General features: G+C 35.5%; 1 protein-coding gene across 2 annotated transcripts in view; it reads right to left on the bottom strand.

Annotated features, from left to right (window-relative positions):
• Positions 1-26,860, bottom strand: part of SNTG1 (syntrophin gamma 1) — a 320,400-nt gene that overhangs the window by 147,691 nt on the left and 145,849 nt on the right. The window contains exons 2-3 of one of the 2 annotated variants that reach the window (XM_058804463.1): positions 13,444-13,498; positions 4,264-4,398 (exon numbers count right to left, since the gene is read on the bottom strand). In XM_058804463.1, coding sequence (XP_058660446.1) covers positions 4,264-4,398; positions 13,444-13,470 — 162 coding nt within the window. In that variant the 5' untranslated portion in view covers positions 13,471-13,498. The remainder of the gene's footprint in view (positions 1-4,263; positions 4,399-13,443; positions 13,499-26,860) is intronic. The other variant, XM_058804473.1, reaches the window with a different exon arrangement.

Here is a 26,860-nt window from a genome sequence, read left to right as displayed (position 1 = left end):
GGTTTACAATATCAGAAAACAGATCTGGCTGCAGTGCAACATTTTGAGACAGTGTTACATCCTGGCCTTAGTAAAGGTGTTTATCGATAGTTTTTTAATCACAAAACCAATTACAGTCCATAGGCTTAATTTAGATACAATTGCATCAAACTCAGTTAAAAGCTTGGACAAATGCCATGGTGCTCGGAGAGCTGTTGTTCTGTCAATTCACAAAAAATCCCCATTTGCTCATTTTTTATTAATATTGAATTATGATTGACCTTCACACAAATTTTCCCCAAAGATGTTTGATTAAAAAATCAAACCACTAAAAGAACTTCTTAATCTTTAATTAATTAATGCATTTACTATACAGCAGCATAGAAATAAATTACTTGAAAGAGATGTGACTCATCTGTATGTTATCATCAGGTGAGTTAGCAGTATTTTGTAAAATCTAAGACCCTTTAGAAGAATATTTAAGAAAATTTTGTAGAAATTCAAACTATCCTGGTAGCTAACAATTTGCCAGCTGCTTGCAGTTTATTTTGATTCCTATAGAAAAAAAGAGTAGCTGATTCAAATCATCCATTCTGTCACATGGTTCATTGTCATATCCTTAATTTATGGATCTCACATGCACATAGAGTCTATGTGTAGAAAAAATTCTGAGTGCAATTAATGAATAAAATTTATTAAAGAAGCAAAAATCCACAGCTTCCTAAACAGATAAACTGCTTATTTTAATATAGCACAATAATCCTTTTCCTTGAATTTCAGATGTTCATGAAAGATAATAGAAACTGTGAGGATTAACTCTAAAATAAAAATATTGATTCTGGAATGGCAAATATTAAAACCTTTCCTAGGAACAAATCTACCTCAGATATGCCATACCTTAGGCTATCTCCTCTCCCATCACAATTTTCACCAAGTTCAGGATTAGGCTATTCTAGTTTGTCCAGGCTATTTAAATGTTTATCAAAAAAGAGTGGGAGTTGCCTCACTGCACATTCTTATATGGACCACCACACAGCAAACTTTTGTGAGCATAATTTCAAGTAATTAAAGAAATATGCTTAAAAGAATAGATAAAGATATTTTAAAATACTGCCATAAATAGTGATGAGGTTCCTACATGGTTTAATTCAACTCTTTTTGGGACATTTAGTAACTGCTCTGGGAGGAAAAGTTGTACCTGACCTAAGGGACAGCAGTCTTATCTTCCAACACAACCACTACAACTGAGGCATACACTGCCCATAACATAAAACCTCTCTCCAGGCAAGGATTTAATTTGGATTTGCAATAACGCTGCCTTCTACACTTTGAGTTTCACAGTATGTTCTCATCCCACTTTTGGTCATTTGCACTGGAGCTCAAATCTACACTGGATATCTGCTAGCAGCATAATGCTGAACCCGCTACACTTCTTTCTCTTGGAAAGCAAGACTTTCTTATTGCACACAAAAAGAAATATATTTAATACTTATTGATGCAACTGTGCTCAAATTTAGATGTAGTCCATGATCATTTGAATGATGGTTGATGCTGTATGGAATTGCTATAGGTACAATTGCTGCAGAACCCTCACTAATGCTTATTGTTTTTTTTCAGCCCAGTAAAGAAACAGATGCTTTCCCTTTTCAGTGTACAACACTATTTATTTTGCTTATAAACTTTTGTGCATTTTATTTTCTTACTCCAAACTGTACACAACAAAAGAAGAAAATGTTTCTTTGCACCTCTTTAGTTTTGGAAACTAGAACAGTCTAAGACCAAAAGGAAGTGTTCCAAATTAAGAACCAGGTCCTTATCCCATACACTCACATTAAACAGCACTTCATTCCTAAGGAGCCATTGATTTTATTTAGATTATTCCACAGGATGCAGATCTGGATGCTGCTGGAACGTTAAGTGCCTGTTTAAAGACTGTCCTACACAGAGGAGCATGCAAATTGATTCAGACTCAACAAACAGAAGAGACACTGTTCTGAACTAGAAACACAGTAATAGCCTTTCGTTCCATACCAGTGCAGCAGCGATAAAGCAAAACCTTATCATAGAATTATTTAAAGATTATTTGTTTAAACAGATTAAAAATTGCTTTTACTGTAGCTACTTGTCTGTAAAATTTAGCAATACTATTGTTCCTCATTTACAAATTTTATTTTTATGCTTAAAGATTTCATTCTCTGAGGCATTAAGTGTCAATTGCCAATGAAATCCCTTGCTTTGTAGAATTCAGGTAAAGGAAACATAAATGAAATCAGTTATCTAGAATGACAGAAAGAACAGAACAAAATGAACCAAACAAAGTAAAACATAGGAAAAATAAGCAAACAAACAAATTAAACCTAATAAATCAGGAATAAAACTGAGGAAAAATAGGAAAAAAAAACCAAAGGAAGCACGTGGGACTTTTGTGATTATAGTATACAATCAAGGTACATGATTCCAGATTATTCAAATTACCTGTGACAAAAGGACAGTTAACTGCCTGTGAAATGTCAATCATCCTTATTTGGAATGAACATACTGGTAAAAAAAACTAGTCTAAATCCTAAAGGAAATCAGAGTAAAGTGCTCAAAAGTCACTAACAATGACACTGCCAGGAAGATAAACTCTGCATCAACACACTAAAATCAATCAGTTAATGAGTTATGCATTAATATGCAAATAACATGGGGGAGTTTACTGGGGAAGCAAATAATCCATTATTTTCTACATAGCCTTTGCAAAACTAAGGAGAGAAATACTTTAAGAGAAAGCCTTGCTGTGAAAAGGGAAAAAAATTAATATGCATTTCATGAAGACATTTAAATAACAAGTTCAGCAGGATATTACAGATATTACAGCAGAATAATGAAAGTCATATTTCTGAGTGATAAAATCTTTTAATAAATAAAGTCAGAATGGTGTTGGTGAAATAATGGTGCCACAGTGTACATTGCTAATTGAACAAATACGGGTTGAGCTTGAACTCATAACTTCTTTCTATCCTGGCTGCTGGACATCCTGTCTATTGAAGAACAAGGGACTTGATGGTAAAAGGAGCATCTATATTGCACATAAAGGATACAGACCTGTATTAGCAAACTGCCTTTGTTCAGCATGAAACAGTCAGAAGTTAATGTCAGATTTGTCAAGCAAATAAACCCAGACTCTATGGAGACTCTAAGCAATGTGTTCCTCTTGTTTCAGAGAAAAGCTCCGAAGAATTCACCTTGACATATTCATAATCATGAGAAGGATAATTTGATACGTTTTTTCATTAATCTTTCACACTCTTTGCACTGCTAACATTCTACCAATTTATTTTTGATTTGTGCTTTCTATCTTTTTATTGTGCCTGTGTTTAGAGATGCAAGTAGGTGGCAACAGCAGCAATTATATAATAAAACAGACATAATAGCATTAACAAAACATTTGTATGTACAGATATCACACTACTGTGCCTCACAAGATTTAACATGAAATTCTGTGATTATTTTATTTATCTTAAAGGGAGATCTCTACAAAATATAATTACAGTAACTATAAAAATGTCTACAGAAAATAATACTAAATGTTTTCTATTATTTTTGTACCTATCTACTAATATTAAATAAAACCTTTGCATTACAATAGCTCTAAACCCTACAGTATTATTCTGCATAAAATTTTACAGATCTTCCAAATAATTGTAGTTTCTCATGCACAAAATTCAATATGATGCTTAAATAAAGAATGTGACACATCAGGTAAAAACAGTGATACATAAAGCCCATTATCCCTCTGTTCATCTCTGTTAACATGACATGCTGTTAAAGATAGTGACTCCCACAGCATTCCTGAAGTCTAGTGCTGGCCTACTACAGGAAGGAACTCAATCAACAGAGGATAAAAGGGAACTCCTCTACCAGCAAAGCCCTGACATAATTATCTTATCAACTCCACAGACAATACTTAGATACAGGTACTTTGAGGTATCTGTACTCCCTGCAAAACCCACTGCTTGTGTCATTCCTCCCACACTCACTGGCTCCAACACCCAAGGGTGAGAGAAGATAAACAGTGCTGCAGTCATGCATGTGCCTTATTATCTCATTGCTGCTTCTCAGATGAGTATTGCTAATATTTACTCACAAAAGAAGCACTAAAATGCACTTAGTGTTAACAGTGTAAAATGAAATACCAATCCATGGGAGCACATGCATAAAGATGTGTGTATGCACCCGCACACACACAGCACACTGTTTCTTTGTAAAGAACATCTTAAAGAAGAAATAAAAACTACTTACACCAGAATAGAAAGGCTCACCAGACACACAGATCACATCCTGCTCCTGGATCATCAAAATATCTTTGGCTAAGTGCAGTCGCACTTTGAAAGGCTCCTGGTTACCATCCTGCAGCAAACAAACCCCTGTCTTTGTCTTCAAATGAGGGAATAAAGAAAAGAAGTTGTTTTCAGTTAGCACTTAGAATTGTTAAAAGTGATATTTTAAATAAGAATACTTGATAGATAGGTACAGTCACCATAAACATGTTAACAAAAACCCAAAACTATTTTCAATGATCACTGTATTTACTGTGTTTAGACTACAAGAGAACAAATGTTACAGTAGTAAATATTAAAGGCAGATTTGCAATAACAAGGTGCTATTTCACCCATGATGATTTTGTGAAACTTCTTCCAAATTGCTTCAAATCAGCTGTGCTCTTACTTTCCATCTTTTCATTAAATGATGAAACACTCTACTTGGACACAAAATAAAAGCTGGTCCCCCACACATTACACCATTTTTGACACAGAAACACATACAATGACACCTCCAGAAGAGCCAGATGCGAGTATCAACAGCTACATGAACCCAGTTGTGGGCTATTTTCTGTGAATACAATATTGATTTAACTTTTTTATGGTCCTTTTCAAATGAGGATGCTGAGCTAAGAATAAGAGAAAATAAATCAATGACCAAAACTCCCTGTAGTAACTTAGCTCTGGCTCCATTTCTATATTTTACACTCATAGCTAAAGATCACGAATTCTGTAGGATTCCTCAATATATAATAAATTATTTTCCAGCAATCAACAGTGCCTTTGTGGTAGCACCTACTTTTACTATCTTTTGGGGCATTATACATGAGAGAGTGAGCACTGAAAAAATTGGCACATTGAAGTACCATCAGTATTTCACTTCACCTGAAGGTTATGTTGAAAATAGCACTCTTTGTAACATGTCATCAATGGACGAAATTCCTACTGATTATTTTAATATTATATATTTACATACTATAAACATGTATGTATGTATATATATATATAAAATATGAATAATATTTACATTTTTTAATATGAGAATCCTGCTTACAAACAATCTAAAACCTTTGCCTTACAAGTAATTTATCAGCCTAAGTATTTTCATAGATATATATATAGATATATATAGAGATATATAGATACATATATATATGTATCTCAGATGAAAATTCACATCTAGAAAGTATTGAAAACCTTTGACTCATCAGTGCCAATAATAAAACCTTCACTATCTTCACAGAGGTCAGATTTCAATCCAACAACTGTAAAAAGTTGGCTTAAGAGGAGATCAAGGAAAGAAAAGTATTTCTCTGAACTTTAAGTGCCAAGGTTGACCTGGCTGAATCTCAGGGTTCTTCTTCAGACAAGAGTTTAAAAGAGGATTTGGAAGATCTCCCCATAATGTGCTCTTACATCCATAGCATGGAGAGAACAAACACAAATATGGAACTGACAGTAGGCCACTGGCAAAAGAGAAGTTTAAATCTCTCTCACAAGGTTTTAAAATAGGTGGAAAGGTCGAGGACAGTCTTTAAATAGCTCTATATAATGTTCTCCACTGACAAACTGTTCTGTCACTTCTGCTCCATACTCAACACTCAAACTTTGAAAATTGTTTTTCTTGGATACCAGGAGCAAATACATATAACTCAGCCATGACTTTTAAAAGTGGTTTTGACATCGTTTTTATTCTTTTTAATCCAGGTAAGAAGAAGAAAAAAATTAAAAGCTCTATGCATTGAACTCACATTGAGGTCAGTCGAACCTCTGGTCAACATTCATCCTACACCATTTTTCTAATATTAAAGGTGCTTTTTTGGGGGTTGTTTTTTGTGAACAGGATAAGACAGAAACTGATTAATGTACACAGACAAAATAAATGGATCAGAGTAGTTACATTTTCAGTACCACAGAAAAATTCCCTCATATCATACATAAAATGTTACAACATTAAAATAAAGAGTAGTCATGTCCTTGGAATTACTGCTTTACACAGTCTCCTCTCTCCCTGAAATTGTGAATGAAGCAGTAAGTGTCAATGGAAGTTAAGCAATGTAGATTGTAAATAATTATGGTCAAACAAAGGGACTAAAACTTAGAAAACATCTGTTTTCTGCAGCAAAGTTTGCAATATGCCTTTCCTCCTCCCTGGATAACCGGCAAGAGAATAAATTCTTTCTTTCATACACTGGGTGTAGTAACTCTGCCTTAACTGATTGCACGTTTCTGATTTGGTCAATAACCTTATAAAATCTCTAGAGTCTTTCTGCAAAAGCGGAGGGGCTGCTTGGTAGGAATTAGAGGCAACCACAACAGGCACAATTAGATATTATAATAAAATTAAAATTCAAGTCAGTTTCTAAATGCATATGAGCTGAGCTTATTCAGCCTGAACAAGCAAATCAAGCTTGGGAACAGCAAAATATTTTGGCCCTTGGTAAGATTGATCACACACACTCAGAGACCTTATTTACATCAGACATTCTAAAACATAATGAACCACTTTACTGTTGTTGGGTTTTATGAAAGCTAGTTTACAATACAGCTCAAAATTAAATCTTCAATTAAACTAGCTCCTTCCCTCTCCAACCTGACAGCAGCATTAACCATGTTAAAGAGAAGCATGTAGCTGAGTTTCATTAGGTAACTTCAAAAGAAGACATTGAGAACAAAGACTGGAATTAAATTGTTTCTTTTTTGTCTTTTTTGTTTCTTTTTTGTTAAAACCTTTCTTGCCGCTCTTATCCACCCCCTCCAAAGTATTCCACAAACTGAGTAAAATAAAGATGCGAGTTCCTGTTCCAGAGCTGGAAATTAGGGAAGACAATCTGTGTATGTACTTTCATGTAAACTGCTGTGCACATCAACATTTTTTATTCATGTGGCCTCAGAAAAATTACTCAGATCAGCTGTATAGCCTATAGCCCTGCCTTCTCTTATATTTTAAGAGCTTAGATGGTGTGCACATGTGTGTACATATGTGCATGAGGTGTGGGAGTGCAGAGCTATGGCTGATATTGGCTTTTGTTCCTGACACCAATTTTTAAGAGATTCCATGTCAGGCTGTGATAAAACTTTTCCCTCCAAGCCTCTCCTGTGTCGCTGTCAGAGAGCTGAGCCCTACTCCTGTCTTACAGTAACAGGACACAAACAGCACACTGGCTGAGCTGCTGGGCCATGCAAGCCATCCCCTTGTGCTCAAACACGTGGTACACTGCATCACCTCACAGCAAACATGCAGAGAGAAAGCTGAGTTCAGCTGACAACAGTTTGCTAAGCCAATAAACCTTGACTGAGCCCAAATCACCAAGAACATCACCTTACTTATAGAGCTGGGCTCCTGTGCTGCAAAGATGGGAAGAAAACTGAGTGTTTGCAGTTGCACATTTTTATGAAGGAGGAGGCGTGTTAAGGAGTGCATATGGAAGCGTTGGAAAGATGTGAAAGGGTTTCCACATGAGAGGAGAGCCTGTGGCTTTCAGCAAAAGCAGTGATGAAGGAAGGTAGTGGTACCTAAGTAACAGATGCAGTGAATGTTGCACCCACACAAGGCTGCCTCTGTCTTCTCATTCCACACAGTTTCAAGCTGAGTTAGATCAGAACACTGATGAGGCAAGAGCTGATGTCCTGGAAAGTGCTTACAGTTCCTGAACTAATATAATTACAAGAGGGGCTGAAAACTGATGGCCCTTTGCTTCATCACACCAGTCTGTGGTGAACTTTCTGCTTCAGGTGACTACCAGAGAACAGTAGAGGTGGGCAGAGCCCTTAAGGCAGACAGCTTTTCCAGAGAATATGGTCACACTCTGATCATTGTTGGCAACAAGGCAATGAAAAAAGGCCACCTAAAAATTATACCCTGACTTACAGCACATTGCCCACAGAGGCTGTATAAAAGATCCAGCCTAAAGATTCCTTTCCTAAAAGGAATTTAGAAAATTTTACATACCAAAACAAATTGTTAACACATTTGTTAAATTACCTTCACAAACATTTAAGAATTAATTTCAGGGAAAATACACATGAAAACTACAGCTCCTATATTTATTCTAGCAGCAGGGTACCTACAAAACACATAGCAAAATAAATGCTGCAGGAGAAACACCATTAAAGCTACCTGTTGATTTAGAAGTCAACTTCATGCAGAACTTCCAAAATAAATATTTTTTTTTAATTTATCTAGCCTATACAAGTCTGTTTGCAGATTTTCTGTTGAATTTTTTTTCTCATTTTATGTCTTTGGGTTATTTTTCTTGTCATTATTTTTTCTTGCTTACTTCCTATGTTTTATTCTCAAAGAGAGTTTCTCAGTCTTTCAGGCAATTTTAAATACTTGTAGCTTTCAAGACATGGCTATATCTTGTCCGTTCTGCTACTTTATCTATGTATTTGGCCTACAGTAATAAAACAATTTATTTACCTTTGCTTCTCATAGTTTAATATCAACAGGAAGAATTTAAGAAATATCCCAGAATAGTTTAGTCCATGAACAAGTGAAAGCAAGAAAGAGGGGGGGGAAAAAAACCAACTCAGCACATTTTATATGCAAGGTGACCTGGATTTTTAGTTGCTACTTTGACTGTTATGTCCTGAAAGAAATTAAGCCTCTGCAATTTGGTTTTAAGCCTTGAAATTTATTTCTACTATCAAGAACATGATAGCAGTAAGGAGCATGAGTTACAAAACTGCCTTAAATGTGTACCTAGCTCTTTCAGATTAATATCTACCCTTTTGGATGCTTTTTTGAACTGAGGCTGACCTCTGAATATTTGGAGATATGCCTGTCACTGCTTCATAATCGTAAGAATAATAATAAAAAAGGAAATTGAATCAGAGGTTTAAGGAGGCAATGGCATTGGATTTAAGGAGGTAATAGCAATGGATTCAAGAGGCAGGAATATGTGTCAGAACCATATATGGGATGTTTTTTAAACAGTCCAGCTACACATTCTGTGGAGGCATTCCTGGCTTAAGTGAAAAGCCCTTGTATTGTCAAAAACTGGAATGCAGCCCAGACACACAGGGATGTGTTCAGCTTGTCATTCAGAGCCTCTTCAATCAGATACCAACATTTTCCAATCCAAGGGACAGCAAGTCCATTCCTGCATATGAATTGTACACTCCAGTCTGAAAGAACTGCAGAAAAATTCTGAATTTGGACTTGAACTTATTTTAATTTGATTTATCAGCTATTTGCCAGGTAAGTATTTGCTGTAGTATTCTAAGTGATATTATTGAAAGAATTAATTCTTATAAAGAAAGTCCTTGTTTCAAACTCTCTGAAATATAAAATGTAAATTAGACATTTGGAAAAAATATATATTGACAAAAATATGTATATATATGAGCTTCTTACTAAGCTATAGTACTTTTTCAGAGAGAAAAAATTATTTTTCTGACACTGTAAAATGCCATTTTGAAGTCTGAGTTGCCAATGAGCTTACTATGACTATGGAGTTGAACCCAAGAGGTAAGGTAATGTAAAACTGAAGCCTTTTGTGAGAACATGGATGTTTCTTGAAATTTACTTCACCTGTTGCATTCTAACACATATTGTAAATTATGAGTAATTTTCCATCATGTGCTTTTGAGGTTAAATCATGAGTTGAAGCTTCATTTTTGAAAAATCCCAGAAACCCACTGTATTGCTATTTAACAGGATTTATAAAATAAAGGAAAAAGCAGCTTAGTCTGAAATGTGTGAATCAGAAAACGGTATAAAGGTGACTAGAAATAGACCATAGAAGTATATAATGATATTTAGGGAAGAAGTTCACAAGAAAGTTAAATAAGGCTTAAAATTTAAAACATGCTTTGTTGCAGGAAAGCCCCACCCCAACTAGATGGATGTTGAAATAGAGGTCACTACACCTTTGAATAACAGAACATATCAAATTATAAAGCTTGTGAAGTCTACAAGAACATTTATAGAATTCATAAAGCACAGGACAAACAGTTTACCAATTCAAATGAATCCTTCAAAGAAACAATGGACACTACTGTGAAGACAAATGAATAGAGTGTAAGCAGGGAAATGAATGGGGTATTTATTAACTTAAATAAGTTTGATGCTATACTGGGGGGGAGGGGGGAGGCGGGGGGTAGGAAAGCCAAGCTATTAGAAGTAAAGAATGAGATTTCAAAAAGTTAGAAAGCTGCTAATGAATCTTGTTCATAAAGTACGTGGAAAAGATGAACCTAGAAAAGAAATCACAAGGAAAGACGTTCTAATGCATTACAATCATCCCAAGTCTTCAATTTCAACAGAAGGATACTTTCACTGCAGAGGACAGTATTATGTCAGAGACTGGGGTTATCTTCCAAGAGATAGTTTTCAGAATATAGAATAAGGTCAAGTGAATACAGGAGAGCATTTTTAAGAACCCAGTGACTCTGTGATTTATGCTCTTGTAAAGTTCAAAAAGCTTGGGATAAAGGGTAAAAGAGGAGCTGGATAGTCTTATGGTTTAGAAATTGTTAAAGAGAAGAACCAAAAAAATGGATATATTTGCTGATCAGTGAGGGAAAAGAGCATGGAATACTGAATAATGAAACATGAAATAGTGAAAAAATTCCCCCAAGTAGCAAGCAGAGAAAGTACACACAAAAAACAAAAAACCACCTCTTCAGATAGCAGGTAGTTTCCCTTTAAAAATGTGGTTTTGTGTTTAAGATGTCCTCTTTTTGTAGTATCATATGAATTGTTTAGCATGGAAGTTATTTTCCTGCAGACTATAACTACTTTAAGATGCCTTGAAAGGCAGCACAGCCTGAAGATAAGATGCTTGGGGGAGAATATAATCATTAGGATACTAGAAATCACTTTGAGATTGGAAACAAAATCTGCCTGTCTACATATCTGTGTTTAACTTCTCATTATAATTATAACCCTGACTGCTCCAATCAGATCTGCTGCAGGAACTTGGGCACAAAGTGCACATGCAGGTACCTATAAGGAGACAAGACCATTTCAGCGTCAAGTCTCAAACTAAATCTCACTAGTAGACACTAAAAGAAATTAGGGATGCATGAAAGCATCAGCACTATGAAAGAGCTAAATTTCCCTCAGAGATCTCCAGTGCACTAGAGCAGCAGTTAATTAGAATGAAAAGTCATTTAAGGAAAAAAATTGAGTATGTCATGGACACCATGAAAAACATGCTTTAGCTTCAGTGCATCTATGTGGAAAATTTTGGTTTTGTGCTAATTGAAACCCTGCTCAAGCCATTTACTACCATTACTAAGGATGGAAGCACCAACAAGAATCTGAGCTGCATTCACCAGTTTGGGAGAGCGATCTCAGCTCTTCTGCAGTGTAGTGGCTACAGCACCAGGATATGCAGATGAAAGGAAACAAAAAGGGGAAGAGGAAGGTCAGACAGCCAAGATGCTTCACAAAAATTTTTACTGCCATTATCAAAAACTTCTTAGTAACTCTTCTTTGCAGTCTCCAGATCATGGAGTTTTTTTGGATGGGTGGAATCAAGCTCTCCTTCCCCTGTCTACCATGGAAGGTCTGTAAATCAGCAGATTTTTAAAGAGCTAAATTTGATACCCATGCCCCCATTAGAAACTAGATACAGAATGAAACAGATCTGTCAGTGTACTTGCACTGTCAAGGCTAAGACAGGACTCATGCCAAGTTGTCTTTCTGTGGCTGCTCTTGTCATTATGTCTGCTGCACACAGAGTGAAGTTAACAGTCTTCAGAGTTTAAATAGTCTTTAAACAGAGTTTAAAGAATAACAACATTAAAAAAATGAAAATAATACTCATCTTCCTGTTTTCCTGAATAAGTGCATTCAAAAAGAAATAACAATAATAACACTAATAATACCAAAATGCCCTGATAGCATTCTTTATCTCTTGGGCAGCCATGAAGCACTTAGGAAATGGGAATACATGATCATTGCAGGCTCCTTCCAACTGAAAACACTCTATTTGAAAAGCCAAACCTCAAGTTTAGTAAGAATGTTTTCTTCCAAATAATCTGGGATATACTGCTATAGAACTTACACCATGCATGCATCTTCTGAGGTATTAAAGCCTGATAAACAACATCCTGGAAACAAACATCACAGTATTCTTTCCCAAAGGCAGGGCTCATTTTAATATTACTTTGTTACCCTACTAGTTGCTTCAGAATGCTGTCATGATTTAGTGTTGTTTATTCTGCTTTTTTTCTCTTCTCCCCTAATTTATTCCAACTGATTCTCAAGTCACAATTGGTTATATCTGCAGTTAGCTCTTGATTTTAGTGCTGTTCCAATCCCCTCACTTCTATTTTTTCATGGGATCACGGTCACACCTAAAGTTCTAGCCAGTTTTCTTTTTTCCAGTCCTACCTTCCTAAATGGTGTTTGTGGTTTTCAGCGTACAGGTAATTGTCATGATTTTTAAATTATAATAATGCATTAAAATCATTACATAATTTGCTGTAAATGGTTCTCACTGTGTCTCAGTTCCTGAAGTTGTTAAAATCACATTAAAACAATTGTACATAGACAATCACTGAGTAAATAAGATGCCCTTGCCAATGTCTACAAATACATTTTATTTGCTTTCTTTAAGGAAAATTATTATAAACACAGAAAGCATTTTCCTCATCTCTAGTAGAGAGTGAATGAAGTACTTTGCATTGACATTATGAAACCAATTCTAGGCAAAAATTGCTCTCTTACCTCACTAAATCTGAATGGATTTTTTTTTTTTCATTTTGGTCACCTTCATAGCTTCCCTTCTCCCTACCCACTTTTCTCCCACATTTCTACATTTCCCCCTTGATTCTGCCGAGCAGCACCAGGCAGATTCCTTGTGCCACTGACATTTCTCTTCATGTACAGGCTTTCAGATATAAACAATTTCAAGAAGAGTAAAGCTCACACAAAATGTAGCTGCCTGCACCTACATTGTGCCTAAAGAGGTAAATGGGAACAGACGTGAGGTCTAGAGATGAAGACACTTGCTCAAATTCTTTCATCTTCTACTACAAAGTCCATCTGCCACCATGAAATGATCAGCTGAATAACTTATATTTGACTATGTAATTCCTAAAACTTCAGGGGAAGAAAAGGGGGAAAAGAAAAGTATCTTGTATATAAAAAGGATTAAAAGTTCATTGATTTTCATTCTACTATTTGAAAAAAAACTGATCCTACCTCTTCACAGGCGGTCCTGAAATCCATGTGCTATGACACAGCAAGTGATATTTGTCTAAAATGGAGAGAAAGACTTCATTAGAATGAAAAAAGGTATAGGAACACATAAAAGTTATCTGTTTGAGATGAACCACTGCACTTCTCTTTGCTATGTCCAGTTATAGCCACTGCTTAAAAGGAGAAATGATCAAAGTTGCAACAGGATTAGGAAGATGTTAGAAGTTGTTCCTGTACTTATAAAGTATGCAACCTGGTTTCATTGAATATAATCAAAGGAATGATTGTGTTCCCAACACCTCCTCCCTCTCACAGGACATTGAAACATACTTGTCTTATTGCAAGTGTAAATGTCTTTCCTTTTAGGTTTTCCAATTTTTGTTTCTTAAGTAGGAGTATGCTCAAAAGTAACAAAAATAGAGGCAATTAAGTGTTGCTCTTCAGAACACACCCTCTTTTAAAAATGCCCTTTTTTTCCCTTTTCTCCCCTAATTAAAAGCCATCACTCACCAGTATCTTTTATCTCATATTTTATTAATGTACCTAATCTCTCCACAGAAGCCACTGTCATTCAACAGTGTGCTTACTTTCCAGAAATATTTATGACTTGAAAAACAAATGTTAGAAAAGTCAGGAATACATCTGAGTGCCGGCAAAATGTCACACCAAATCCTGTGATTATTACTTTGCCTGGCCTTTACTTAAAGTGTATCCATAGCACACTTATGCATTCATTTATTTATGTGATAAAGCCACTAGAACAGAGTGTTAGCAGAGGCTACCAACAGTGTCCTGCTGCTGGGGCTGCAGCAGAAACACTCATGCATCAGTCAGTAACATTTTCATGATACACAAAACAGTCCTGGGCAAAACAGCAGTTTCATTCAATGCCTGGGAAAAAAAAAAATCCTGTAATAAAATTATCTCCACCAAGTATTCTATTGCTATTTTGCATTATTAATGTGCTTGCCATTACTTGTATAGGTATAGTACTCAAAGTTCCAACACAAAATTTGCACCCTTAGCCTAACTTTAAAGTAAAATTCAAAATTCCTCACACAGTATAAAAATTTAAACCCCAATATTTACAATTAAACCTCTTAATAATAGTAAAATATTTTCATTAAGTCCCTTGATTTATTTTGCCAGCCTGAGTGCAGTTTTATTGAATAGCACACATATGAGGTTAATGCTCTCTATTTATTGAGCTCTGCCTGGTTCACAGCCTGTTTTCTAGACTAATTTCTAGCAGAGATAGCCTAGATTGGCTAGGTTACAATTCAGAAATTTAAAAATGACCCATCATCATTCCTTCCTTATCACCTTTACACGAGCAGCAAGATCCAATAATGAATTGTATCTGTAATTCTCCTATCAAAAACGCCCATAAAACCAAGGTCACTACTACTGTTTCAAAGATTTTCTCCCTGGTGGGTCAGTCATTGTGTTACAAAGTTTGTTTCCTTGTAATCTTTCCGAACTCTTTTTCCAGCTGAATAAACTTAAGTCAAAAAGAGACTTTACTCACGTTAGCCAAATATTCTGAGGACTTCTTAGCCTTGTGAAACTATAAGAGCATCTTTGAAACATAAACTGAAGTAATGCACAGTGCTCTCCTTTCTTGGGCCCTGGTCATGGCAGGTTACTAATTCCTACTGCAGTCAAAAGTTTATTCTGGTGTTATGTTCTGCTTTTTTAATATAAGTTCTTAAAAGTTTGGGTAACTTTGGTTCCACAGTCAATGACAAAAAGTTTGGGTAACTTTGGTTCCACAGTCAATGACAACTCCATTTTCATTCTCTTTTAGCTGCTCTTTGATCTAAACCTTGTTTAACCCTGTTCATTTCTATAACTCAGTATGATTACTTTTTTATTATTTTTTTTTAAGTATAATGCATTTATTTACTTAATTCAGAAATATTGGTATTATCACAGAGAAAAAAAGAATTCTTACTAATAAAATACTGTCTAAAATGTAAAGCTGGAACTACATAATTCTCAACGCAAAAAAAAATCCCTTGCAGAGAGTTTATGTGTTTCTCAGGCAGGCAACATCTCAGTAACTAATCTTTGCAATACAGCTGCCACAGCTTCTGCTCCCCTCTATTTCCTACTGATTCTCATCTGCAGCTGCACAGAGAATGTCAGCCCATTATCAATGTTCTTTTTCCAACTATCAGCAATTTTATAACACTTGATGTTTTACAAACAGCACACAGAAGGTTTGATTACAAAGTGCAGTACCTCATAAATAATCTCAGAAATGTCATTGTTTCCAGCATTTATACCCCAAATAAACACTCTGGATAATTAAATTACAGGAATACATATCATGCATCATGCAGAAATGTTATATCTTATGCTGGTAAAAGCCCCAATGATTACCAATCATCTCCTCCTGTAACACATGAAAAAAAGCAGAAAATATAAACCTAAGTAATTGAAAAAAACCCTGTAAAATGATAAACTGTGAAATCCATTGCTTACAGAGATCGGTGATAAGCTTCTGGCTAATCCCTGCAACCCCATCTCCAAATCACAGCCACTTTCACCTGAGATACTTTCTAGCTCTAATAGGAGTTCCTTTCAGCCTAGATAATTTTTTTTTTTTGCCCCTCCCTACCATTAGGTTGCTCTGGGACAAACTGTGCTGCAAAATGTGAGAAAGGAGCAGCCTGTGGCTTTGAATTGAGGAGGTGAGGAGGAGACAGCTCCAGGAGGGAACCTGGTTTGCAGGCACAGAGGGAGGCATGAGCAGCACGTATCACTCAAAGAGAAACAAAGGCTCCAAAAGCAGTGTGCCTCTCTCCAGAGGGGCTGGGAACCACTGCAATCAAAGATAAATAAACAAGCAAGCTTTGCAAAGTTACCTGCCCTCCTTTTCACTTGCCTTGCAATCTGCATCTCCCCCAAAACTGAGTTATCAGACCTATTTAGCTGACCTCTGCTGATGCACGTAAAAGGAACAGAGTGTGACAGACAGGTTGGGAAGAGACTTTGACACCTCCTTGGCAGAAAAAGCAGTTATTCAATACTGAAGAAACATTACCAAGCAGTATTTTTATGGCATTTGTGTTCTAAAGAGAAATCAATGGCTAAAACATAACAGCAAAGATGAGGGCTATGGCAGCCCTCAGAAACAGAGCATCATTTAGGATAATGCACTGAGTGCTTGAGCTATGCTCTGATCTTCTTATAATAAATCAGGTCATATTCCAGTGGTATAATAGATGTAATTTCACAAAGTACTTCAGTGATTGAATATTCCAGTATACAATAATGAAATAAGATAGAAAACAAAAAGAAAATTTCTTGTGTGCACAACATCAAGAAGAGATACTTTGGGAAGTGTAGGAAATACCACCAGCCAAATTAAATACTTCTGATAGTATGAAACAATTCATTCTCAAGGTCACTAGTGCAAAGCAAGAATACAATACTGTATGCATAAATAACAAATGGATGCAGAAATTATGCATTATCAAATGAAATTTTATTTAGCATATGATATCACTGCATATCACTTGTACAAGTCTTACTTGATGGAGAAAAATCATAAATTCTTATTGTCTGAGAAATGTCTGCACTGCTAATGGGGAAGGAGACTAAAATCCTATTTCAAAGGCAGAAATCACAGATCAGCAACTACTTATGATAATAGTCTACTACTAATGTTTGCCTTTTGAAGTCCTTCTGCCTCTATTCTTGCCAAAATATTTTGGGCTCTTCATTGTAAAAATGTCTGAAGAAAACCATTTCTATCACTTCTGTGTGTGTTAGCAAATTAAACAACCGTACATTTGTCACTCTGCAAGGCCTTTTTAGCAATCGTTAAAACTAAACCCCAAACCTTCTCTATTACAAATAGGGAAAATAGATTTAGACATTATCCTTATATATAGCATAGCTATTACTTTTGCTTTACAGGAAATAAAAATATTTCTGGAAAAAGAGAAGCATTACTTCAAATCCAAATTCATTCCACCAGTTTGCCACAAGGTGTTGGGTACTGGAGAATGGTCAGAGGCATGCAAACACCACAGTAAATCAAAGGAAGAGGTGAGTAACTGCAGATTAATAAACTCTCATTCAGTTATTGCTTTCCAGCACAGTTGAATTATATTTTGTTTGACCACTGAGTTACTTATGTTCAGTTAACATAATGATTTTTAGTAATTTACATATTGGATTCATTTGCTAAAAAATTTCTCATTGAGCTGGCAACAGACAGTCTCTAGATTCAAGCACTTCCTCACACCTCCTCATAAAGTTCAATACATGAAAGGGGATCAGTATATCCACTGCACAGAATTATAGTTTTAATAAATTAATGTAAGCAGAAGGATGCTCAAGAGGCTGGAGGACCCTAAGCTGTGTGTACCTCAATCTACCTGATAGTGCAAAGACTGAGATGAACTTTGGAATCAGCAAACCTGTGCAGTTCTTTGGCAGGGAGGAAAATAATTACCTGACAAAGATTTTTAACAAAATGTTCAGCTTTTAGCAAAGCTCATGCTTCAAAAGAATTGAAGTTGGCAATTAGTAACTAACATGGTTTTTAATGTTTCATTCATTTTACCCTGGTTAAAACAAATATGGCATTTATCTGCCAGTCATAATATATTATTTTAGTGGCAAGCTTATTTAATATGCAAGCCAAATTAATGATTCACTCTACAGACAACAATTTTTCCATAGTCAGTGATCCAGAAGGCACTTTTAACTGAATGAATTTTCTGGGGCTTCTGTTTGTTTATTCAGTGGTGTTTGCATTAACAGTTATCTAGTGTCCCCCAGAACAAACACCCACAAAATGGCCTAATGAGTTGCCCAGTCTGTTCTGGCTGGGCAAAAGAAAGCTATTGCAAATGGCAAAAAAAAAACCAAACAAAAAAACCCACAATAAACCCCGAAACAACACAACACACAATCTTTCAGAAAGAAAAAAAGCATTAGAGGGGAATAATAATCTCAAAACAGTGATATTAAATGCAGTGGGCTGTCGCTGCATGTCGTGATGTGAAATGCACCATGGCAAACTGGAGCATGAAAGTTTGGCTCTGGGTCAAAGTCTCGAACTCTGTCAGGAAAAAAAAAATCTTTTGCCTGGTTTCTCACTTTTCCAATGTTACCCTTTGGTGATTCAGTAGATGTGTCTAAATACAATTATGTACATGATTTCGAAGAGGATAGTGCACATGTCAGAGCCCAAGCTTGTACTAAATGTCTCCTTATTCTTCACTGCTCTGGAGGCTGCATGAACTGTGACATGATCTAGAAAATGTCTCAGCTTTGACTAAGTAACAGTGCCTTTTGTCAGAAATAAAGAGAAGTTCTTCTCTATTTGGCACTGCAGTCTGGATTTTCCCTCCATTATCTCTCAACACAAAATTTTCAGATAGAAGACATAATGGCACTCCTCTGCCAAGGCAAATGTTTCACACTCATATGTAAATTTCATGCTCCTGGCAATATGCCTCATGCCAATAATTCAGTGAGACTTTCCACATTATACTGCATCTTTTGATTTCACTTAAATTAAAAGAAACGAAAACATTGTATCAGTGTCCTAAAGGAGGTTAGAAAATAAATTGAGAAGTATTTATCTGAGATTCTTAGATCCTTCATGAACACCTGACAAATATACTTATACCTGCATATATAAGCATGTGACATTTCCAAAGTAAATTGCAGTTCTTTGAAAAGAAAAATCATTTCATGAAATGAAAAAAAAAAATCATTCACAGTGATATTTTTAAAATCTGTATATCCTGCTTAAGAAAAATTAAAATATTAATATGCAATGAATAATGAAAATTGTAACCAGATTAAATAAAGGACATGATGTCAGATTTATTACAGATTATTGAATTAAAATAATATGAATATGTTTTATTTCCAGTTTACAAGAGTATAAAGAAGCACGTATTTCATTTTCTCAATTGACTAATTTTTTTTCCATATACTAAGGAAAATGCAAACCAGGATTTTCCAATAGGTATAACATAATTTCTGCCCATTTGATAAAGTTTGAATCACAAATGCCAGTATGACCTGAGAGAGCTTGAACTAACCAGGTAAGAATAACTCAAAGAAATTACAAATCCATTCTCAGAGAAAATCAGAAGTTTCATTAACTTCAATGAAAACCAATAGGAATAAGTAATTTTTAATTGACCCAGGACAAAAAAAAAACAAAAAACCTTTGAAATCCCATAACCAATCAATATTTAATTACGACCTTATCTTATTTTGATGGGATTGAAATTAATTGACTAAGGTCAAAACTTTTCGGTCTGTTTTATTAGGCTATATTAAATTCCTACCATTGAAAAGAATATTTCTATTTTATGTTCACAAAATCAAAAAAACTGTCTATTTTACATTACTAACTTATGTATTAGAATGCGATACATTTGTAATGGCACTAGACCTTATCAGTCCTTCCCACTGAGATGGTAACAGAAATCACAGCAGTCCACTTAAACAACTGGCATAATTTACCTTTCCATGCATATTTTCATATTGTTATTTGGAGTTTGCTTTCTATTTAGAAATTGCCTCCATCACCAGTCTTGCAACTGCAGTTTCTTTGCTGAAATAGAATTGGGCTATTAGAGGTAAAAGGTTTGGGGAATATGACTGGAAGCTACCAAAGAAGATGGGCAGAGAGGCAGTTTGAGAACCCATAGAAGAGAACCAAGTCAGCGCAAGCAGGAAAAAAGACAAGAAACCAGGTACTTATTTTTGGTAAACAATCTTTGCAGAGACATTGAATTGAAATTACTACACTCTGGTATCCGATTCACCTAGGTAAAATACCAGAGAACTAAAAAACCCTGTGCACATTATAAGAGCAACACCACAGATTTCTTATTTAAAGTGGACTAAGGCATCTCTGTGTTGCACTACTGCTAAGACAAACTCTTGTTTACTATGTCAGATCATTGATCCTTGAATATGGCTGATTTTCTTCACTGCTTTTTTTCCCACCTTCCTTTCATCTACAAAATATGAATTTACAGATTTCCCATAAATAATCAAGTCAATAACAAAAAAATAAATCCATAGAAATATTTAAATCAATGTGTTTAACTGACCATTTGACAGATCTAGAATTAAGTCTGAACTGCAACTTAGCTTCTAGTGTCAGGTCCTGTAATCAACAGCAATATTCCTGTCTGAGAATTCCTATTACAACAAGCACCCATGCAATTCCAGTGGTCACCAAGAAAAACTATGCATTTGTTTTGTCTCCTCTGGGACAGCATAGCTTTAACAGAGAGAAAAACCAAGGTTTATTGCAGTTGCTGCTACAGTTTTGCCTTATCTGAAAAGTCACTTATAAAGGCTGCCAGTAAACAAAACACTTCCTCAGGTTAAGGTAAAAAAACCCAAGCAGACAAACAAACAAAAACACAAACAAACAAAAACCAAAAGCAAACAAAAAAAACCCCAAAAAAACCAAACAAACAACAAAAAAAACCCAAAAAACAAAACAAAAAACAAAAAAAAAAAAAAAAAAAAAAAAACAAAACCAAAAAAACCCCAAAAAACAAAACAAAAACAAAAAAACTAAAAAAACCAAAAAAAAAAAAAAAAACCAAACAGTAACCTATTTCAAAGAGTTGCCAGTAAAGGAAGGAGGAATGCAATGCAGTGCATGAACCAGGAAATTCTAGCCAATAGAGATATCATGAACATTGCACAGTCTTTAACATTTTCCCTTTTTTTTTTACAGCAGATGCTTCTATATAGAAGAATTCAGTATGTATAGAAAACAAGCACCAACAACTTGGCTCAAAATTAATCAAAATAATTAGATCTTCCACTTGAGTTTTTATACAATTCCAGCAAAAGCCTCTTTAAGTACTCTAGAACACAGAAAGCAGGAATTTGTAGCAGTGCTGTTGTAATATCATCAAGTCAAGTTTATTTACTGTCAAACTATTCCTGCAGTAGTACATTGTCAAAATATATAAAAAGGGAACTTGAGATATGCAAAATATGCCACATAGGAAAACACAGGACTTAAAGCACTGTATAATTAAATCCAACAAAGCTAAGTAGCCAGTGAGAAATAATTTACAGCTAAGTAGAAAATATCCCTGTGAGAGCAGCACCCCTCACTGACAATCCTTTTTTGTGGAAGTAGATTGAAATAGGATTGTGGAATGGTCATCCCAGCTGTCCACACATCCCTGTCCTGGCAGGGTGTTAATCCTGCTATATGGCTATCACAGTAAGGCAGAAAAAACCACCAACAACAGTGTGTTCCACTTTTAGAAACAGAGACAAACATACAAAATTTAAACACTGGCTAGTGGTAAACTGTGCTGATCCAGGAACACTGAGTTACCAAACAATGAAACCTGTGCAGGGCACATATAGGTGGGTAACTGCAAACAGCATCCCTATTTAATCAGTCACATTGTGGGAATTACTCATTTTGGTTATCACATTTTCTATATAATTAACTACTCTTTAGATTAGATTTTACTTCATGCATTCTTGAGCTCACTAAAAGCCAAGACAGCAAACACTGGAAGTCATAAGGATTTTTCTTTGTAAAATCCTGGACACATTTCTGATGCAAGGTAATTGTAATAAAGGTGGGACTAATATCATTAATTTCTTCTTCTACGATTGTCTTTCATACACCAGTAAATGTAGATGAAAAAAGATAACAAGAATATGCACTGTAGAGTCAAGCAGGCTGGAAGATGCTGAATTCATGATGAAAAGGTTTTACCATGAGCAAAGTGAATGGGGAAGGGAATCTAAACCTTTGTAGGTTTCAGCAGAAAGGAGCTGGGTACGTCAAACCGTAGAAGCTTTTGTTTCCTTGGTAATGTTGAGGGATGAGGAGGAAGAAGACAACCTTCAAGACAGTAGATGTGAAGGTTTGTAGCCACCATAGAAAACTTGATTCTAGGGAAATGCACCCAAAATCAGACCCAAATTCCATAGGCATGAGAGTGTTACACCAGTACTTCTGCGTAGAATAAAAAAATTAAGCAATGCCAGCAAATTCATTGTCTCTGCTCTTAAGCTGCTTGTACAGACTCTTACATGGATTTAGTCCACGACAGGTAACTCTGCAAAGCAAAAGGCTCCATGACTCAGGAATTAGTAAAAGATGACTGTTAATAGACAGTTTTCTCACAGCCACACTACTGCATAGGAAAAGAGAGTTAAAAACCATGGATGTAGGCTGTTTTATGCAATTACCTCAATGCCGGAAGCCAGTTTCATTGATAATAATAAACATGACCTAGGAACTTCATATTTTGGAAATTCACAAGAAATGCCAGAATGTAACAGCCAGTATATTAGCCCAAATGACAGCTCTAAAGTGTTTACACCTAAGAGTGTCAGAAGATACCTCATTATAGGTTACTTTTTATGTGAACTTTTCTTTAAGAGTAGTTTCCAGTGGAAAATTTAGATTGTGAATGTGTAAATGAAACTGAATCATACAGCATACAAAATGAGGTCTTAAATTTGTATACCTTTAATTCAAGAATTTTCCAATGTTTAACCTATCTGAAAGAGTTTAAATATAAGTCTTGAAATCAAATAGGATTTAAATTTCAAAAATTCCAATTATATCACCAAAATTCACTGGTATGGTAGATGAATATCTATATGGGTGTACTAAATAGTACCAAAGGACTTCACTTCAGACACAGACACTGAAGCAAAGTAGGAGTTTTGCTCTTCCTTTTTACTTTCCAAGTCTTTCAGGCAAGAGACTAGGGCAGAGGACAGACTTCAGGTCACAATTTCTTTATTCACTTTAAAATCTATTTCAGGGAATGGAAAGGTTATAGTTTAAAGACTCCATTCCCTCATCCTGTACAGGAAGCTATGGGGTTCTTTTCCAGCAGGCATTTTCCCCCAAATTACTGGAAGTAGGAACAAAATTTGAGAGAAAGTGAGAGTGAGACTTGGTTAATTAAAGTAACACAACAACACAGTACCAGTCCAAAAAGACTAATGAAAGAGGAAAGAGCATTCAACAGGAAGAGAAAAACATGACAGAAGACAGAAGAGATAGCCGATAATGAGAACAAGGAAAGAAAAAAGGAGGAGAAAGTGGAAACATATTTTAAAACCGATTTCACTTCCCCATTACACATTATTATTTGCTAGGAGAAGTTTTGCTACTTTATTTCATCAATAGTATTCCCTATGCTAATTATGCCTGGTAAGCTGAAGGAAAGTACTTTAGGCATCATAAAGAACCTAACTTCTTTACATGTTGTTTTCTTTTCTCTCTCTCTCCTTCCTACTAGTTGACTTGGAAAAAAGACATAGAAACTGGGAAAAAAGAAGTACATGTAAATCTTAGGGATTAGCCAACTATAAGTAAAAATATTGAGGAAAGAGCGTCAGAGATGCATTAAGAAATAATTCCCCTGCATTTTCAGTCACATGGCTATGGTAACTGGGCTTTATTTTAGAAATCTTTACACAAGATTACTATAACTCTCAAACTTCATTGCTTGTGACATGTCTACTGAAAACAAATTACTTCAACATGCAGTTTTGGGCACCACCTAAACCATAATTGCTTAAAAACATCCTTTATCATTTTAGAAATATTAAAGTGAAAGGGAGATATGGAAAGAGAAGAAGCTCTGTAGAGAAGTCCAGTGACACACTGAATTAAAGCAAATTAAGTCAATGTTAGCACTAGACAGTGATGCAGGAAATGAATATGGGTGTTGTGGGGCTGTACAGCAGGTTTGAGGTTCTGAGATTGGGCAAACATGTCACAAAGGAATGATTAAGGCAGGAAGTTCAGCTAAATTAAGATCATGCAGTAGAACGAAATACTATTTTTTGAATCTGTTGATGACCACACAGCCCAGGGAAAAGACTAGCCTCTTGCTTTCAGGGTAAGTGACAGCAATGCCATCAGGGTAAACTGCAAGGACATACTGAGAGTAAACGGCAGACAAGTTAAACCTGAGACATATACATGACAATGAGAAATGATGCCTTAGCAGCAGTTCTGTAAACTTAGTTTCAAGGACCCTGCTACTCAAAGAACCCAAAATGTATGTTCTTTTGCCACTTAAATTGTGCCCAAGTAAAAATTGGTCTAAGAAATCCCGGTATCATGCAGTTTTATCTGAGCTTGAAATTTTATCAGAAAAAAAATTGTGAAGTATAATAATTAAATTTGAGAGAAAATCTTTTCTGATGGTTCTGGCTTCAAAAGTGTTTTCTAATGCTGTCTTGTGATAATTGATCGTATTTTGAAATAATTCTTCATAAAGCATAGCTGGCTGAGCCTGATTTAAAAGTAGGAGAAAACTAAAACGCTAAAGAAGATATTAGAGAGTGTTTCACTCCTTGGAAATGGTTTCTCTTTTGAAAATTAGGATTTTTTTGTGTGTGTGTTGCTGATATTACCTCTCCTAGCAACAGCACAACTTCCAGGTTGTTGCATTTCTTCATGGTTTAACAGCCATCAAATCCTGCTTAAAACAATGGCTCGCTCCATGAGAAATATTTAATCTTCCTGCTGTTTAAACTAGTCAAGTTCCTTTTTTTTATTCTGCTTCTGAATACTAAATGCCTTCTGTAAAAATAGTAGCAGTCTTCAAGCAGCAGTTTTAACAATCATTAAAAGTGAACTTAAAAAATATCATGAGAGTCTGAAAGTACTGCTGTGACAATTTGTAACCTACCACTTGAACATGAGCTTGGTTTGGGAAAGATGATAAGGACTGACAAGCAGTAAATATCCATCAAAGTTCACAGTTATTTTGGAATCTTAAAATATGGTGGAAGAAATTGAAAAAAAGAGAGCACATCTGTTAAAACATGGAAGAAAAAACTTTCATGATTAGTTTTTATTAGTTCAAAAGAAAAAAAAAACATCCTTAAGATATGCAGTCTTATGGTCTTCTACTCACACCTCTGATTTTTACAAGAGACTGTTGTAGGGGAAAACCAACTGGTAAACAATCTGCTGCCACAATTGCATCATAATGTTTGAGAACACAGTATGTGTGACCTTCTTGATCTCAGTGTACATAAACTTAGTGAAAAAAACTGCTTCCTCCACTTTTTATTTGTCAAAAACAAACCTATGTGATGGGGTCATGAAGTGGATCATGCCTGTCCCTGCAGGAATTGGGATAATGGCTTCAAATAGCCAAGCTTTTTCATTTATAGACCATCATTTTAAGCTCAGCTAAAAAAAACTAAGGGAAGGGTCTCTGTAGTTATGAATAAACTTCAATATTCTCCGGTAAAACCCTCAGAATAGTTATTTATAAATAATAATTATTTATAAATAACTGCCCATCTGGATTTCTCTTTAAAGAATAAACCTTGCAATCCCAATTTATATGACCTGGGATCTAAAGCATATACTTCTAACTTCCCCATTTACTGGGCTTGGCAGCTCCCTTTTTGGATTCTCCCTCCACTCCCAATGCACCTGACTGGTTATGGCAAAGTGAGATGATATGAACTCACATATGAACATCTCCTTATTTGAAGAAGGGTTTAAATCAAAGGATTTAGAACACTGTTTGACAATTATTACATCCTGCTACTGAACCCATCTATTAATAAAGAAACACAACATCTAGGAACTTTTCTTCAACAAATTATTTATAATAAACATAAATGGCAGTGCTTCTTAACCACTTGTGAGCAGACTAGTCCTGTTCAAGGCTTGAGAGTAGTGTGTAAGATTTTTAAAGAGGACCCTAGCACAGCAGTAAACCCTTCAAAAACGGTTTAAACTTTGTCAATCCAATGAACTTTCTGGCTTTCATTCATAAGAACAGGGCAGGAAGATGAAGTCTGCATTTTCAGACCTTCCTCAACAGAACAGAAATAGAGTTTATGTGATCTGTTAGGTCACCAGATTACATTTACCTAAATAATGTTTTCATCCCACTCCTATTCAAGTGGGATGAAAACATTTTTTGTGGGATTGTTCTGTATGGGCATGAATAATAATGTAAAAATATTACAATAATAACAATTAAAAAAGTAATATAGTATCAGTGTACACAGTAGAGTGCCATGTTTGGCAAAAGAACTATCCAATTCTTACAAAGTCTGAATAACAGGCTAAAATTTCCAGACAGAATTCCACAATTGTGGAATTTTTTTCCAGTCTCTTTCATTATATTCAACAACATTCAGCTGCCTTAGAAATTCCTTTGTCCGTAGACTAGTTGCCTGTAAAACTTCAAGATATCAATCTTGCGGTTGCCACTGTAGAAAAACACATTATACTGCCCAGCTTATCAGATCACCTTCAGTGCCTGTGCCTATCTCTCACCACTCTAGCTAGAAGCCTGCTCTGCAATGGCTTTGGAACATCGTTCCCCATTTCCATGGAAGCAGATGTGGTGTCCCCAGATGTGTTCACCCAACACCGCTT

Source organism: Ammospiza caudacuta, chromosome 1, assembly GCF_027887145.1.
Source record: "Ammospiza caudacuta isolate bAmmCau1 chromosome 1, bAmmCau1.pri, whole genome shotgun sequence".
Taxonomy (NCBI): domain Eukaryota; kingdom Metazoa; phylum Chordata; class Aves; order Passeriformes; family Passerellidae; genus Ammospiza; species Ammospiza caudacuta.
This window is presented reverse-complemented; position numbering and strand designations above follow the sequence as displayed.